Source organism: Strigops habroptila, chromosome 10 (assembly GCF_004027225.2).
Source record: "Strigops habroptila isolate Jane chromosome 10, bStrHab1.2.pri, whole genome shotgun sequence".
Lineage (NCBI taxonomy): Eukaryota > Metazoa > Chordata > Aves > Psittaciformes > Psittacidae > Strigops > Strigops habroptila.
This window is the reverse complement of record NC_046359.1, coordinates 38,048,650-38,066,825: the sequence shown is the minus strand read 5'-3', so window position 1 is coordinate 38,066,825 and position 18,176 is coordinate 38,048,650. Positions and strand designations below refer to the sequence as shown.

The 18,176-nt window shown below is 36.5% G+C and overlaps 1 protein-coding gene across 2 annotated transcripts in view; it reads left to right on the top strand.

Annotated features, from left to right (window-relative positions):
- Positions 1-18,176, top strand: part of SPATA17 (spermatogenesis associated 17) — an 81,337-nt gene that overhangs the window by 59,978 nt on the left and 3,183 nt on the right. For both annotated transcript variants that reach the window (XM_030499555.1, XM_030499554.1), the window contains one exon: positions 1,917-2,052. In XM_030499555.1, the coding sequence (XP_030355415.1) occupies positions 1,917-2,052 (136 nt within the window). The remainder of the gene's footprint in view (positions 1-1,916; positions 2,053-18,176) is intronic.

Sequence of the window (18,176 nt, the reverse complement as noted above, 5' to 3'; positions counted from 1 at the left end):
GAATCGTGGTAGAACATTGATCACATTCTTTTGCCAAAAAGACAAAGATTAAGTGATCCACAGTAAAATCAAAATCTCTATGTAGGAAATTTTATAGGGAAAACTATAATAATTTACTTTATATTTTACTTTCCATGATTATTTTTTTTTTGCCATTTTGTGTATAAATTTTACACATATAACATTCATGTTAAATTATGAATACTATGGCTCAACTACATTCTACGCATACATGGGCAAATCCCTAAATGGCTAGCCTTGTCTTCTCAGCTATCCGATCCCCTGAGAAAGCCAATTTTCTTTCATGTCTGAACAAAAGAAAAATGTACTATTAAAATGCAATTCAGAAGTGATAAAAACTGCAAGTGGAGCAGCCGGCTCACAGCACCTTCGATGTATTCTCTGGGACACTGGGGCCACATTAATTTTTGTGTGTGTGTGATGTCCATCCCATGTGCAAATTAGCATTACAAGTACCATAATCTGTCTTATGTGAGAGTGTCCTTTCCCTTGAGTATACACATGCTACTATAGCTTTGTATAATTTAAAAGTCTGCTAACTCAGTGTTTTTCTTTCACTAACTTTACATGTCATTTGTTTGTGGTACTTCATGGATTAAAATGATATTGCTGGCAAGATTCTAAACCTGTTTCTTTTTATGAAGTGGAAAGAAAGAAATGTAATTTAAGCAAACAAACACTGAAACAGTTGCTGATGGATCAGTTAGTCCAAACAAATAATTTTCTGAGTCTGTCTCAGCTAAGAGACAAAGAAAGGTATTTTAATCCCTATCTTATCAAAAACTTGTTTGACTGTCTAACTTTTATAGGGATTCTGGATTCTGAAAAGCTTTCAACTAGGAAAAGGTTTTACTTAACTACACCTATTGTCATGGAAATTAAAGTCATGCGTTAAACTTCTGAAACATATATTTCTAATTTTACTGTATAATATTTTTTCCTGCACTTGTGGAATAAAGAATGCATGTTGCTTTTTCAGAATACCAGCAATCATAAGTTAACTCACAAGGTTTTACTTTATATTAAAAGGTACTTGTTTGCTCCTGTAACTCTCTTGCAAACTGAAATAGATGGAGCTAAGACATCTTTGTAGGGTCTTTTGCAGATCCTATACATATATTTCTCACCTTCGTCCATACCGTTTGCTGTGGAACCTACCCAGAAAACCTGCAGTTGTCCATAAGAGTTAGGGACATCCATCTGAAAAACTGTTCCATGATCAAAGCAGGTAGCTGGAGCTTCGTTGTTCAGTGGCACTGTGTAAGCAGGGAGTCCGCCATCAGTATGACCAAAGGTGAAGGAATCAGATTCCAAAAGATTGCTAATTAGGACAGCGTTATAACTTGAGAATGAAGTACACAACTTGTGAATTCAGAAGAAATAATTTCTTTGCTTTGTGAAAATCAATAGTACTACTTGTATAAGTTTGTATTCTGCTAAATGACAGTACAGTTTATTTAGTTTTAATGAACAGATATTAAATCATGCATACCTAGTTTAAGGTACAAGAGAACCAAGTTACATGTTTGTACAGAACGTCTTCATTTTATCCCAATGAAAGTCCAAATTTTGCTCCAAATTTAATTTGAAAGCAGCTATAGGGGAAAATGCAGTAATCCTCTCATAATAAAGTGTTCACAAACTATGTAGATGAGGCCCACAGTGATATGCTTTAGTGGTGGTCTTGGCAGTCTTGGGGTAATCATCTTAAAGGTCTTTTCCAACCTAGCTGATTCTATGATTCTAATATCAAGGGGGAACGTTAAGAATTTAGTTGAAAATTATAGGAACATGTGTTCATGTCACCTCCTGTAGCACTGGTATCTATGATTTACATCAATCCTGTGGCATCTGGAGTTGAGCATAACTCGTTTTAAACTATTCTTGACTTTCAGATTTCTGCCATTTTCTTCATATAGCAAAGATAAGAAGTATGACCCATTAATTCATGGGTCAGGCAAATATGGCCAAGAAGCATACGGAACTAAACACTTCCGAGAAGAAAATCCTAAGAAGTGGGTAGCAGACAAGGTAAGTCACTGCAAAAATTAAAGTATGGTTTACTTTTTTTAGATTGTTATCGTATTAGAACTCTGTGAATTTGAGCCTCATCCAGAGATCATGGAATCCAATGGGAATCTTTCTAGCATGTTATGAAATCACATATAGCTGATGCAATGAGATGTCAGATTTCCTCAACTCTTTTTCTGGTAAGTATGATTTGAGGAAGTTCAGCACCTACATGTTAAGCATTTAAAAGCCTGATTAAATACAGCTTTGGTTATATAAGTTTTGTTCTATCCGTGTTGCCTTTTCTGAGAGATTTTTCTCTCCCTTGAAGAGAGATTGCATATTTACTCTTGCACATTAGGGTAAACCTTCAGAAAATGATGGCAAAACCTGATTAATAACAACAAAATATTTTACTGCTTACATTCTTTGTAAAATTCTAAAAATTAGTGAAGAGCCATTTTTTACTTTGTTAGTCTGATTAAATTGCCTGCTTTGTCAGGAACATCTCATATATTTCTGGGTTTGTAATGCTATGAGAAGTAATTTCCTCAGAATATGTTCTAACATGTGTGTGTAATGTTTGCATTACTTCTACTTGTATTGGGTGTCAGAATCACATTAAGATTTCCCTGTACAAGAAAGATAATGGAGTTGGTAGAGAGTGCAGTATAGAGCCACAAAGATAGTTAAGGAACATCTTTTGTAGGAAGAAAGGCTGAGAGAGCTGGGACTCTTCGGTTTGGAGAAGTCTAATGGGAGATCTTATTAATGTGTAGAAACACCTGGAGAGAATGAACCAGAGGGAGCAGGAGTCCTCTCACACTCAGTAGTGTCCAGTGACAGGACAAGAGGCAATGGACACAAACTGAAATGCATGAAATGCTATCTGAATTTCTACTGAGACAGTGACAGAGCACTGGCACAGGTTGGCCAAAGAGGTTGTGGAGTCTCCAGCCTTCGAGGTATTCAAAACCCCACTGGACATGGTCCTCACAATGTGTTCTAGCTAAGTAGTGGGGGTTGAACTAGATGATCTCAAGAGGTCACTTACAACCTAAATAATTCTAGAATTGTGTAAGATGTGATTACTTGTTCCCCTGAAAGTAACTTAACCTTTGGAACAACAAGTTCCAATGAATCTTATTTTGAGAAGTAATATTTTTTAGAAGAATTCTTTATAAAAACTTTAAAAATTATCTCTGAGTATAATTCTGGTAATTTAACACACATTAATTAAATCTCACTGCAGTTAAAGGCACAAAGATCAAAATTCAAATAAAAAGATGTGAATTTGTCTTTCAAAAGCAATGAGTGGAGGATATGACTGGCTGCTTTTCCACAGCAGAAGTATGATATATAAAAAAGATCTTACTGGTGGTACTGATCTTGTCCTGTAAAGACTCTTACTTTTCCAGTCCATAGCAGTTCTTGATCAGGCTCAGATGATGATATCAAACAATGTAAATATATTTATATTGAATATCATATAGCACATATATAATATTATATAAATTATGGGCTTAGCTGAAACAGCTAAACTCACGTCACATTAACTCAACATGACATACAGCCTTCCAACCCAATTCTAAATCAATATGAAGCTTCCATTAGAAACTGCTTACCCAAACAGCGAGAGAAGAGAAAAGAGCTATTTATGACCTACCTGCTGCTTTAATGGGTCATTATTACCAGAAACAAAACAACCAAAAAACCTCTTCAAAAAACCCAAACCAAAACCAAACCTGCACCTCCTCACTATACTTTAATGGAAAAAGGTCTTATGGGCAGGTGTGAGGTCGTACTTTCATTACCATTAAACTTGAAAGAACTCCCTGTCACTCTCTTATGTCTAAACTGTGTTTAAACTTTGTATATATCAGTGCTATGAACAAAATTATCCTGTTCTAATGAATCAAAAGGCTAAAAGGAATGTATTAAAGTATTACTGCCCAAAATTTTTGCTGAAGACTTTGTTAAACACAGCCCTCCTTTGAAATCCCCATGAGGTGATATTTTGGTGGATGCAACTTCTATTACAACCTGAAGAGCTAACAACCCTTCTGTAACATATATTCAGCTTCGGACAGTGTTATGCTAAATAAGTTTCTCTTAATCACTGCTGGCAAGACAAACTACCATGTAAGTTTTACCAAGGAGTCAGTTCAGTTGTCAGTGGATCAATGACCCTGCTGAGCTGCTGAGGTATTATTTGATATTAGCTGGCTATTTTTAAACCACATATAAAAACGTTACCCTGTGTATGTGCATGAGCATGTCCTAGTTGTATTTTCCTGAGGTTTTCATGTGTTTATAAGTATGCATTTTAATTCAAGTCACAAAAAGATTAGTATGTAAATTATATAATTACTTTAGAAGCAAAATGAACAACAAAGCAAAATATTGCCTTGTTATATTTCTTCTGGAAAATGAAAGGGTATTAGCATAGACTTCCTCTAAACATTATAATTACCATATCTATGTGAGGAAAAGTTAATAGTTCTTCTTTTCATCTAGTTATAATCTGAAAAATTTTATCTCATTCACTTTACATTTCAAAGAAGTTTGAGTTAAGGGAAAAACTGTTGTATTCTAATTCTTCATTAAAAATAAACAAGAAATAGAAATACTACACTTCTGAAGGGGGCCTACAAGGGTGCTGGAGAGGGACTATTCATCAGAGACTGTAGCAATAGGACAAGGGGCAATGGGTTTAAACTTAAACAGGGGAGATTTAGGCTAGATATAAGAAAGAAATTCTTTACTGTGAGGCACTGGCACAGGTTGCCCGGAGAAGCTGTGGCTGCCCCATCCCTGGCAGTGTTCAAGGCCAGGTTGAACGGGGCTTGGAGCATCCTGCTCTAGTGGAAGATGTCCCTGCCCATGGCAGGGGGTTGGAACTGGATGATCTTACGGTCCCTTCAAACCCAAACCATTCTATGATTCTATAATTCTATCTGAAACTGAATCTAGTTAGTTTACCCAGTTGTAAAACACTACAAAAATAAAAATGCTTGCATATTTTAAGTTCAATATTTGATGTCTAAATACAATGGAATGCCTTTGATAGAATTTATGTGAGAAGTATCCATATAAAAAATTTACCAGTCACTATGAATTTAATCTACAACAATAGGTTCCAATGCAGCTGGACAGTCAAGGGATCAAATAAGCTAACTACAATCTTTGAGTTGTCAAAACACTCACATATGTTCGTATTTACTGAGGCAGAAATTATAGCTTACAGCCTTTAATCGGTATTGGAATTAGTTTGCATATGCATTTTAAAAAAATGACTTTAATGACAGCATTTAATGTTTTCTTGTTTGCAAAATTCAGGAAGTGACATTTTAAGATGTTCATTCCTGATAGATTCTTTCCTCTGATGCCTTATTATAGGTGCATTACAGTACAACTGCATCACTGTTTCATTATTTGCACAGGCATTTTGGCCCTAAACAGAATTTTATTATCTAAAAAGCATAAAAATACCCAGTACTGCAAAGAATTAATTTAGAGAACCTAAGCATTTTGCACAGAACATAAAGTTGACCTTTACCGTCTACAGCTTTTGGAATGGAGTGGGATGTGGAACACATCATAGATTTAATGTGGCACAACACTGTCTGCAGAAACTTGGGTGGGACTGTGACTGCCTGCTCATTGCACCCGATGAATCTGCTGTCACCAGCATCCTGATAATAATGAACATTCGGCTTAATGACCGTGATTATGATTATCATAATTGATGTGCAAGTGCAGTGTGTGGGGATCATTACAGCTGAACTGTACAGCAGAGAAACATGCTTTAGTTATGGATAATTTTACTTTTATGCATTGATTGGGATAAAATATGCCTTTCAAGTTCAACAGGCTGGCTTGCTATAATTTGGGGAAGATTTCTACATGTAGGAATTGATGATTATGAGCTTCCTGCAAAATAGTCATTCTAGCTGTTTATTTGGAATTTCATTCCATTAATAACAGGAAATAATTAAATAATTAGACAGTGTCGAGAGGAAATCACTTATAGCCTTCTGCCAGCATTAATCAAATATCAAGTTCAGATATTTCTGATTGTCATGGCCTTGCCTATGCAAGGGAAAATAGTCCTTTAATTCCCCACCAACACAACTCTGTTTTTGGTGCAGCTGTAGAAATGGGGCTGTGGTCAACACTACTGGCATTTTCACACTGTATTGTGTAGCCATTAGAGCAGGCAATAGTTGATCCTTATATAAATTATATTACTTCCATCTTTGTCACCAGAGGCAGAGAATTACAGGCTTAAATTCAGCCAGCGTAGATAAAGGCACAGTCACAGCTTCAGTCCATTTTGTTGAACAGATTGCCTTCGACTGAGATTATATGAAGTTGCAGAAGTATTTAATTAAATCATGACATATATAACAGTTAAACACCAATGTGTGTATGTATTTTAAGGCAGAGTTTGCATAAAGAATTTTACAACATAAGTATAATGCAAAGTATAGAGTCTCATTGATTCACACTAGGTGTAAATTTGGCTCTTTGTCCAAGAACTGGCAGAAATTTCTCATCTGGGATAACAGACTATGGAAAAAATTCTTGATCTTTGACTTGCTTTCTACCATAAAGAAGATTGTAAGGACCAAATCTCTATGAATGTCTCAAATGCATAATTCCTCTGAGATGAATTCAGGAAGTTTGGGCTTTCTATGATGAGAAATTCTGTGTGTCCAAGGATTTCATCCTACTTTACGTAGTCTGCTGCCTCTGAAAGTTCAATAGCCTCTGTTGTTTTCATTGTTGCTCATATTATAGCCCAAGTGGAATCACATTATCAGGTAGGGCCCTAATTTCCAGTTATGTGGGAAGAGGCCTGCAAGGTGAGCCTAAAACACCCCGAAAATGTCAGTACCTTAGAAAGTGAGTGTGACTGTTCAACATGGCCATGACCAACCCATTTTCTTCCATATTCTTCTAAGACCATTGCGCCCTGTGATTCCACAGCAAATTTATCTTTGTATAGTATTACTGCAAGGGAAAAACAGGGTAGGGAGGGAGGAAGTGATTTGTTCCGTTTGAAAATTAGTTTCAGCCCTTGAAGGACTGACAACATACAACAATCTTGTGTCTAGTGAATGCTGTCATTAAGTGGCAGAATTGTTTCATACACTGTTTATGCTTTTCTGTCCCTGACTATACTGAAACGTATTTAAATTTCATCTTAACTCACTTTTTCCTAACTTTGCAATGATTAGACTTGACTCAGGTGTAGTGTATATGTGAAGCTTTAACCTTTTCCTGTCTCAGATTGTGACAGGACCAAGAATTTGCTTGTTCTCTTTTCATTTTAATTAGGAAAAAGAGATGACACAAGAATATTTTCTAGTACAGTGTAATATTGGCTGATGAATGTACATCCATCCTATCAGCCTTATTGCATGTTTTAAAACTTGTAAGCCCATATTTACTAGTATGCTGTATGTTACTAATATTTTATATACACGTATTTTGAATATCAGATTCTTAGTTCCCCAATACAACAGCAATGTGTTTTCCTAGGCAATGCCAAGCTGACATAATGTGGCAGCCAGAAGTGACCCTATTGTAGGGGAGTTATTAAATGATCTATAAGAGTTTGCTTGTTATACTACCAGTTTCCTCATCAGCCATATCAGGGATAATAAGGGTTGTTACTAAAGTGTGTTGCACTCCAGCAATCCATAGCCAGTGACATGGCTCTTGTATGATTATTATTGCTGGCATGACTTGATGTATCTATTCAGATTCTCAAAATGGACCTTTAGTTTGCATTATCAACTATCTGTTTCCAAGATAAAGCTGCTTTCTATCACTTTTCTTCCTATCCTGAGTCCTACACCAAACTCAAGGATCTGGTCCTACAACAATACATCCTATACTATTCATGAGAAGTCTACCTTTTGTACCTTATAGCATATATTTTCTGCTCTCAGGACAGCTATTGTGAGTCAGAATGCTGCTGTACCTTCATGTGAATATCAACGTGAGTAATTCCTTGCTTCCTCACAGGGTGATTCCCACAGCAGCATTACTTTTCAGAGCTGCAAGTTCCTTGGAACTCAGACGTTCCGCTACCTGGTTAGGTAGTACAAAAAAAGAGCAGTATTGCCCAATTTAATGTCACAGACCAGCTTAATAAGCAAGTGGTCTCTGAAACTGGGTAACAAAAAATGGCTTAAAATCACTTTTGCAAATTCTACTTCTGATTTATTTACGTATTTTTAATAAATGTCACAATGATTGTTGAGAAGGAAATGTATTAAAAAAAGCAGGAGAATGTCACATCCAAGAGTGGGAACACCAGACATTACCTCTTATTCACAGGACTAGAATGAATAATAAGATGCCCCCATTCAGTCTTCCAGGAAAGCAAATCTCAATTTCACCTTTTGACAGTTGACATGATGATGTTTCCATATTCCTTCCTGAATGACTGTGTTGTATTTACAGAAATACATTTTGTTATGAAGATCACTTTCAGAGCTCCCACTGGAATACTTCTTAAGCTGTAGATTGTTTCCTTTGAAACAATCCTTAAGGTCACCACTGCTGGGCTGCCTTTGGAAATTGCTACTCTAGATATATGTAATGCAAGTGATTATTAACTACCAGCAATCTTTCAGTTTATTTTCTTAGGTGTAGAAGGAAGGTAAACACTGTGAAGCAAATTAAAACATACAAAGTGTATCCCTGGCTACTGTTTAACTAAATGCAGAAAAGAATCTGTGGATAACTGGAAGGCTGAAAGGAAAGGCTGAAAAAACTTTCTGGTGAAGGTTACTGATGAGTTCCAAGGTCTGATTTTGAAGGAATACTACAAAGTAGTGACTGAGAAGAGTCAAGCCATTCAGTTATTTGCATAAGAAAAGATACTGCTACCACTTGTCTAATCAAATCCATTCCTAGTGGTTATTTGTAAGGGTTTGTGGGCAACTAGTTGAATGTTTTATAAAACCTTATTTTCAGTTCTATAATTTCTCAACGGGAAAATGCAGTCCCTTGATGATGATCCAAGGCTTTGAAGAATAAATTGATTTGAAAGAGAAAATTAGATGGTACTTATTATACTGTCTAACTAGCAATCCTGTGTCGTTTGTCTGCTGGATGATAAATGTCTTGCTTTGACTACCTTCCTCATTTCATAATGTAACTTGTATGTTAGTGGCATAAAAGGAACTTTTGCTTTTTAGTAAGAGCTAACTTCAACCGATATTTCCATGAAGGAGATATATGTATGCTTTAACTTTCTATATAATTCCCATTGTACACATTGCTTAAACATTTTAAAGTCTCTTGTTTAATCAGAAATATTTCAGGAATAGAGTATCTTAACCAATTCTTTCAATACTTGCTTAGAGTACACTACAGTAACTTGTAGCAGAGATTTTAATGCAAAAAATAATCAGCTGAGCTGGAAATGGTAGTTTGAAGTTCCATCTATAGTTTTTTAGGTGTTCACTCTTTGTACATTATTTTGTTTGTTGGAAATGAAAATCCTCACACTAAACTGGGAAGTGCTTGGCCTTTTAATGACAGTTTTGGATAGACTGTTCAGCATTCTTGTTATTAAGATTATATATCTGCCAAACAGTGTATTTCAATTCGATTCAATTTGCAACAATATTGAATTAAAAAGGCTATATTTTGAAGTCACTTAAAACTCTTTATGGAACATATCTGCAAAAGCAAGCTACTTATTATTTGATAGCACTCATCCAGACCTTGTTTGTTCTGGTTAACTAGAGTCGAAATGAAAAGACTTATCATTAGTACTGAATACCCTGCTCTTTTGAAGTGTAACTTGTTAGGTATGAGAGTCTCAAACTTGGGGGGGGGGAGGGAAGATAAAAGGAAAAAGAGAAACAATAAAAACATTGCATATTAACAGACTTTGTATACTAATGTGAAGCTGCTTGATTGAGCAGGGTAGTGTCAACCATGTCTTCCTTCTAATGCTAAAAGTAATGCACATAGACAGAGTGACAATCAGAGTACAGCCTCCCATCAGCTGTAATTAATCTTTTAGTTAACAGAGACTAGAAAAGCTTCTCATCAGCCTCTTCTGAAGTCTGAGGCACCCTGTTTTTTGATGTTTGCATTCTGAGTAAAATTGTCCCCACCAGTTCTAACAAATTGAAACACCAGGCTAATTATGGCAGCTAATGAAGTGTGTGGAATGGTCACAGCTTGTCGTGAAACTGTTCCTTCAGCTCAGATTAGAGTTTCATCAATCACTTTTTTAAACTGATCCAGAATTGCTTCTGCCCAGTGCTTGGCATTTTTAATGCTGTTTCTGTAATTGTTTTTTTCCCCAAAGCTTAGGCTATTTTTTGAAATATTACATTCTCAGGACAGGACTTACAAACTCCAGTTTATAAAAAACCATTTCATTATCGCCCCTATCAGCTGATCAAGTGCTAGAAAGCTAATAAAAGAAGCAGAAATATAAAATTTGATATATTGCTTTTAATCCAGCTAAAGGTAGCAATAAAGCATATACACATATATGTATATGAATCATTATTACTGTGGGCTGGATGTATACTGCAATCTCATGAGACATGGTTTGTGGGTTGGATGGTTCAAATCCCACTGAAGGGCCTAAATGAAATGAAGGAGTTGGTCTTAGCTTATTTACTAGTGGATTGTGGTCCTCCATATATCACTCAAAGAGTTTGGCATGATTTGTAGTTTTTGCAGATGCCCAAGCCTTTGGCAGGAGGAAGACCATGCTATTTAAAGAATTTCCACACTTCAGGTCAAAACCAAAGTCCTCAGAGAAGTATGGGAAACTTTACAGTATAACTTATATTGCTACTACCCTGTCAATGAATAAATTAGCATATAAAACATTGTAAAAACTCCTAGTTCCTGTTCATTTGTAAGATATAATAGTTCTCAGCTATAAATTGAAAGTTCTGCGTAGACATTAAAGGCATAGACGTTGAAGAAAGTCCAAGTCTGAATTCTTTCCTCAACATGGACAACAGAGTGTAGAATTTAGTTTGGAAGTTATCCAGCTGAAAAATGAAATAAACTTTTTCTTATATGCTACCATAGAATATGTTTGCACAAGTTGTTACATTTAGTATATGACACAGGTATTCATATCAGAAGCAAGACAGCATGATTTTAGTTTTTGAAGTGTTCAACAACCTGTCTTTTAAATTCGTGCTAATGCATGTAATCCATTTCATTTTTCTGAACACTGCTGAATCTGAAATAATGTTTGGCTGTAAATATCAACTGTTCCTCATCCCTAGTTTCGTGATCAGCAGCACTTTGACAGAACTAGCTTCATGTCAATGCCAAAACAAATCTGTGGCACCTGAGTGAATAATCAGTGTTGCTGATGCTATTCCTGAACTATATCAAAGTACTAGTGGATCTACACAGGAGAAAAAGTGATACTGAAAAATGAAGAAAAACATGACACACAAAGAGGTTATGTTATCATGTATGATAAAATAGCAATAGGTATTAGCCTAAGAGCTATTGTTCTGGTTTTACTGATTAGTGAACACTTGCGAACACTGAATAGGAGATGAGTAGTTTTTCTAGTGTTAGCTGATCTCCAAAGTAAGCTGACTGCAAAATGAGAAAGGCCTTTTCCTGTTTGGTCATTTCTATCTCTTCTGAAGGTAGTTTATATTTACAAACAGAAACCTGTTTTTCCCTGTAGCTTTCATGACTGCTAGGGCACACTGCTGACTCGTGTTCAGCTACTTGCCTACTGGGACCCCTAAGTCCCCTTCTGCAGAGCTGCTACCTGTCAGCCTCCAGCCTGTTTTGTTCCTGGGGTTAGTCTGTGCCAGGTGCGTTTGTCCATGCTCTATTTTGTGAGGCCCTGTCAGGCCATTCCTTTAGCCTGTCTACATCATGTAATAGCCCTCAAGTGTATCGATGGCACCCATTAGCTTGGTATTGTCAATAAACTTGATGAGAGTGCATTCCATCTCCACCTCCAGATCACCGATGAAGATGTTCAACAAGATGTGTCCCAAGATAGCACCTGGGGAAATACATTTGTACCCAGGTTCTACTTAGAGTACTGTTCATTGCTACCCTTTGAACCTGATATTCCAGGCAGTTATTACATCTATTAGTCTGCACATCTAGACTATAGTTTACCAACTTGCTTAAAAGGTTTCTCTAGGAGATTGTGTTGGAAGCCTTGCTAAAACTGAGCTAGACAGTATCCACTGTTCTCCTTTGATCTGCATATCTAGTAATTTCATAACAGAAGGCAATCAGCTTTGAAAGCATCATCCAGAACAGTATCAAAACAGATGAAATCTAACTGGAGTACTGGTTTTGCTGCACATGCCAAATACAGCACAATCAACATGCTTTTTATCAATTCTATTTAGAATGTGATTACAACTTCTTTTTTTTTTTTTTTTTTTCCCCAAAAAGATACAACTTAACCTGATAAGATAAAACATATATTCACTTGTGGATTTCAACTCAGAATTTTCACTCGTCAACTCCCAGTGGCATGATTTTGGCAAGTTAGATGTAGTTGCAACTTGATCTTGGCAGGTTAAACATTTTCTGGCTTTAGTCCATCAGGTTAAAAGTGGTTCTGAGTTTGTCTTGGCAGTCAACACTTGGCACTGGCTTATTTTCAGCTGGAAAGAGAATGTTGTGGTTGAACAGTTTAGACAACGAAAGGGGCAGCTTATAAATGGCATAAGTCAAGATACTTATCCCTAAGTGCATTATTTTCTAATACAAGTCTTGTTGCTAACAGAGTGTGTGTGATGGGCAGAATAAGGATTTGGTTTAAAATGCAAGCACTGTGATAAAAACATGTCCTTTATTTTCTCATCAGATGCTTTTAAGACTCTGTGTTTTTCTGTACACAGGAATGTAGTGTTAGGCATAGTTCCACCTTGGATTTAATAAAAGGTTCATAAAAGGGTTATGTATTACTCATCGGTGTGTTTTCACACTTGACAATGTTAATCATACATCTTATATAAGTTAAGATTTACATCTACCCCCCCCTGCAAGAAGTAGACATTTGCCTGACAATAGCAAATAAACACCTCTTGGGATTCAGTAGGAATACCTACTGAACTATTTCAACTGCACATTTGCTTTTTAGCCCAAATTTAGTAAAGTTCAAGGGTATCCAAGTATGAAATAGGTTGCAGAGAATTTCACATTCATTTCTTAATTTAATTTACTTGTAAAAAAAGGCACATTAGTTAAAAAAGTAGAATATTATCTTTGGCAATTTTGGTTCAAATATAGACATTCAGGACAGAATTTGGGTGATGTTTTTTCATAACATCTACTAAAGCATGGTACAGCATGCACTCTCTGTGTGGCAAACCATACTTCTAATATCGTTACTGGCATGTAACAATATGTCTAAAAGTAACTGAAAAGTGTCTGCATAAAGGTGATTTATTCTTCTTCAGTAGATTAGTTTTATACACATAAATAAATTAGTTATCTGAACAGTTATTTCTAAAGCAGAATATACATGTCTTTTTAAAGTATTGCAAAGCTAGTACATGTTTGGGAGGAGGGACCAGACAGTGTCTGGCGTGCAGATCATCAATAAATGTCATAAATGAACTTAGAGGGTGCAGCTGGGAATTCCACCCTTCCTTCCCCTTGGGCAACCACAATGACTGCAGGATACTGAGTAAATGTAACAAATGCATATTTGGACCACAAATCTTCATTGTTGGTTATATGGCACATCACTAACAGGACCACGCTAGTTTCAGATCTCAGGTTAATTTTAGAGAGGCAATACTACGAGAAAAAGTTATTCACTGGACCAAATCCTTCCCCTTTTTCTTTTGTCCTTCCTTGGACAAAACTTCCATCAAAGACAAGAGATAATTTGCCTTTGCTTGTAGGAAGGCACTGTAAGGGTTGACTTGTAATCCTTAACGAACACAGCTATTGCAAAATATCTTTCAGATCGTTTAGAAATACTTGTGCTTTCCATGTACCATGGCTCAAACTATTGCATTCTCAGAAACATCATTCTTTGCTGTCATGTCATAGCTTAATTTATGCAGATGTGGAAGGGTACAGTGGAATATATTTTTCTTCCTGTGTCCAAACTGCTTCTAACCGAGCAGGAGCAAAAATAGGCTCTTTTCAAGGCTAGAACACATCCTCTCCTACCTTGCACAGATGAGGACAAGAAGTTTTAGAGCTTGGCTGGTGTTAGCCAGTGGTCTCTCCAAAGCACAGGTTATCACAGTTTAGCTGTTGAGCTAAGAAAGCAAACTTCAGTGAACACAGATTAGTAGCAGAACACTTCCTTCTCAGAATACTAGAGAAAGGAAGGAATAAAGTTATAATTTCCATCTTAGACTGTCACAGAGGAGCATACACTGTTGTGCTGCTCATACTGGACACCTCATGCAGGATGTATCTAAACCTGTGTGATTATGAGGTCAGTGGTTTTTCAAATTCATGAGCCATAGTTAGAAATCTTTCATAATTTCTAGCAAGCACTGTTTGAGTTTGGTTTCCTCATTTGTAAGATGAAATGTGTAAGAGTCAGTGATAGTTATAAATCACCATGAAAATTTAAGTGTAATAATAATGAAATGTTTGTTACACAAATTAAATAGCAATTAATGTTTTCTCTTTCTGTTTGGAAGATAGGGTATTAAAATAGTGTTGTTAGATTTCCTACTGTGAACATAATTTCCTGCTTTTTTTCTTGCAACACATTATCATAATGTCAATAAAAGACTAAAACTAAGAAGTAGAAAAAACTTGCCTGATGTAAGCGTTAACACAGAAGGTTATAAAGTTGCCTTTTATGATGGCTATACAATATCATTTTATTTTAAGATCTAATAGGAAGTTGATTCAAAGGGTAAGACTTGCACTTACAAAGTCATTAAAGCAAGCAGAAAATTGCCTTCTACCATAGTCACCCAGTCTTTTTAAATCAAAGAGTTTTATTGTTGCTGGTGATGTTTGCATTTGCAGGAGGTAATTAGGGAATGAGTTCGACATCACACTCAGAGCCCTCAAGCTTGTCAAGAAGAACCATAAACATCACTTCCAAAGAAAAGCAGGCAGTTCAGCAGGCAAAGTGCAGAGAATAGAGCGGAACAGGATCATAGCATTTTAGGTCAGTTTGACCACTGCTATTTTGATCCACAATATGGAGAAGCTCATAAAGTCTTCATGGAAGCATAGTTTTTTTCATTGCACTTAAAGAACAATATTTAGAGGGTTTAGAATTGGTAGCAGTAGTAGACAGGTAAAGGAGGAGAGAGATAATGGCTCCTCGTTCTTCTCTGATTGTGTTGGCAGGCTGAATAGGCGAAGGTGTATTTCTACCCCCTTCATCACAGCAGTGGTCACTTGTCCACTGTAGCGCATGGAACTCTGATTAGGCACGGTTTTCCCTGGAAGTCAATACTTCTGCACTGACACAATGAGATCCAGTCCCTAAGGCATGATCCAGGCTTTTATTATTATCTCTTATTTGAAGGGGCTAGTTGACCCAGTTGGTTAACACATTAGCTTTTCAATTTTATAGCCTTAAGTCACTGCAGACCTATTCCTTGTTTTTGGATATTTCTTCACAGTGGAAAGCAAAATCAGCAGTCTGTGCCCACCAGCCACAAAAACAGAGTTATGCCAAAACAACTGTGTCCTGAACTTTATGGCTAATTAGCTGTTGAAGCTGTGCCCAAGAAATAGGTTCTGTTGCCCATGGGAAGAAGTGTGTAGCCATTATTAATGTCCCAGCTCATATCTCTCAATAGGTCTTATGAGCGGTGCTGCTTAAAGAGACTAAATGTACAACAGGGAATTAAAAATTATAGTACCCCTTTCACTGACTGAAATATTGTAAACTTGTTTCACTGGGGCCAGGATTGGTGTCAATGTACTTTGTGTGAAAAGTGCAATAGAAGCATTAGTATTTGACAGCCCTGGTTGAAATAAGTGAAATTAATGGAGCTCTTTTCATATACGACAAGGCCATGGCACCCCTTTCATGCTGCTTACAGACAGAGAAAAGTCAATACTTTTTTATTACTTGATGCTGACCTACATTCTGCACTACAAGTGCCGGGCCCACTAATTGGTTTCAGTTGTGAGAAAAGTTTGCCCCAAAGAAACACTGGAGCAGATAAATCAATCTTTTTTAGGGTAGCTTAGTGGGTTTTGAGCACTTGAAATGACATTTGTGTTGTATTGACAGAAGGGGTTGTTACACTCATTTTGTCATGTCAGAAGGCCCTGTACTAGTTGGAAGTATTGTTAACCAGTATTGATAAATCTGCTGAGAATAAAAGTTAGCTGGATCAACATTTTACTTGTATAACAGCTTGCCATCTCTGTTTTGCTTCCTTGTTGGAGCCCTCCATGGCTATTAATAGGTTAGGAGGCTTCCTATGACAGCTCAATTTAAAACTCTCATTTCACTATTACAAGCATTAGGATCATAGGAAATACTTAAATATAACCACTTTGTATTAAACAGAGGGGATTGTGGACTATGGCTGTACAGTGACGCTTGGCAGTACTGCCTGATTTTCAAATGAGGTACATGAAGATAGAATTAGGAATATAGCAGCTGTGCCCACTTTTGAGTTATTCCTTCTGCCATTGATTCTTAACAGACATTACCTACAGTTGTAGGTCTCTATAGGAGCAATAGCTATAATTCCAGCACTAGAAAAAAGAGATTTTCTGGAATCCAAACTTTTCATGGATTGGTTTACATTTTGCACAGCACATGCTGTCGTGGCTGATATCATGCAGTTATACAGTGTGTTCAGTATTCTTAGATCAGCTCAGAAGAGGACTTGGTGCTCTGAATCACCGCTATAGCTGGAATACTTTTCATTAGAGAGGTTATACAATTTATCTTTGAAACATCTTCACATGCTACTTCTCCTAACCTACACAGGAAATCTGCATTCACACCATCTAATGCAACTTTAATCTCCATTTATGCAACCAGATCTCTGTTGATACAACAAAACGCGAGTTTGTCATTACAGAGAAAGACTGTGCAAAGCTGTAAATCGGGTAGCATAAGTTTATTGTAAGCTTATTAATCCAAGGTTATCAGGTGGGTATTATTGTGGACTTGATTGATAGATTTGCTATAGGAAATTACCCAGTGCGTGTATGCAGGAACTGAGAATAAATGGTCAGGATGCTACTTTCTGGCCTTAAAATCTGTGAGTAGATGTGCTACTGCTGTTTGCCTATTCTTACTTTGGTCCGAAGCAGCTGACTTTCAACTTCATTAACTTTCCAAGAAGGTAAGTTAATTGTAATTCCTATCTCATTCCAAAGTGCATTTTTATATTACAGGAAATTGTATGGTACTCTCAAAATTGTTTGGAAACAAACACTGTTGGTGCAAATTTATCACTAGAATATGAGGGAATGTCTTTTCAAAGGCCTTCAAGCTAATATGTAGGTCTACAAGGTGTCACTGTTTTCCAGTGTTATTTGTACATGGTCTGTATTTAGGTATATAAAATCTCTTTAGAGTTTACTTTCATAATAACATTCCAAAGATGAAATATGTGAGCATTTGGCAAGCCTAATCTATGACATCAGAGTGTGCTGATTGAGACAAATCTTTGGTGGGTTTATGTCACCTTTCTTGACTCCATTGTTTAGAACTGACGAACACACATGACAGTCAAGTAGTCAAATATATTGAAAGGGTCTTCTTAAGCTCTGTCAGTTGAACTTCAGTCACTTACAATTTACTAGAGTGAAAGGAGTCAAAGCTTGACAAGTTTAAAAAGGATGTGTTATATTAACTTCATTTAGCAATTTAAAAATAGGTCTTGGTCTTGAGAATTACAAGTCTCTGATGCTGAGAATTAAATGGCATGATTTGAAAATGGAAAAATTCCATAAAGTTGAGCTCCATGCTCTTATGATCCCGAGACTGCAAAACTGTAGGGTCAAACTCACCAAGATGTAGGAATTCATAGTTGTAAGCTACTTCATTCCAGCTACCAATGAGGCACTAATGCTAAAGTAATTTTGAATAAGCCTTTTTTCAATCCACTCACCATTTTTGCTCTTGCAGCTTCAGAAGTGTTATCTACATAACTTCACATCTTCTAAGCTATGTAGCAATCAGC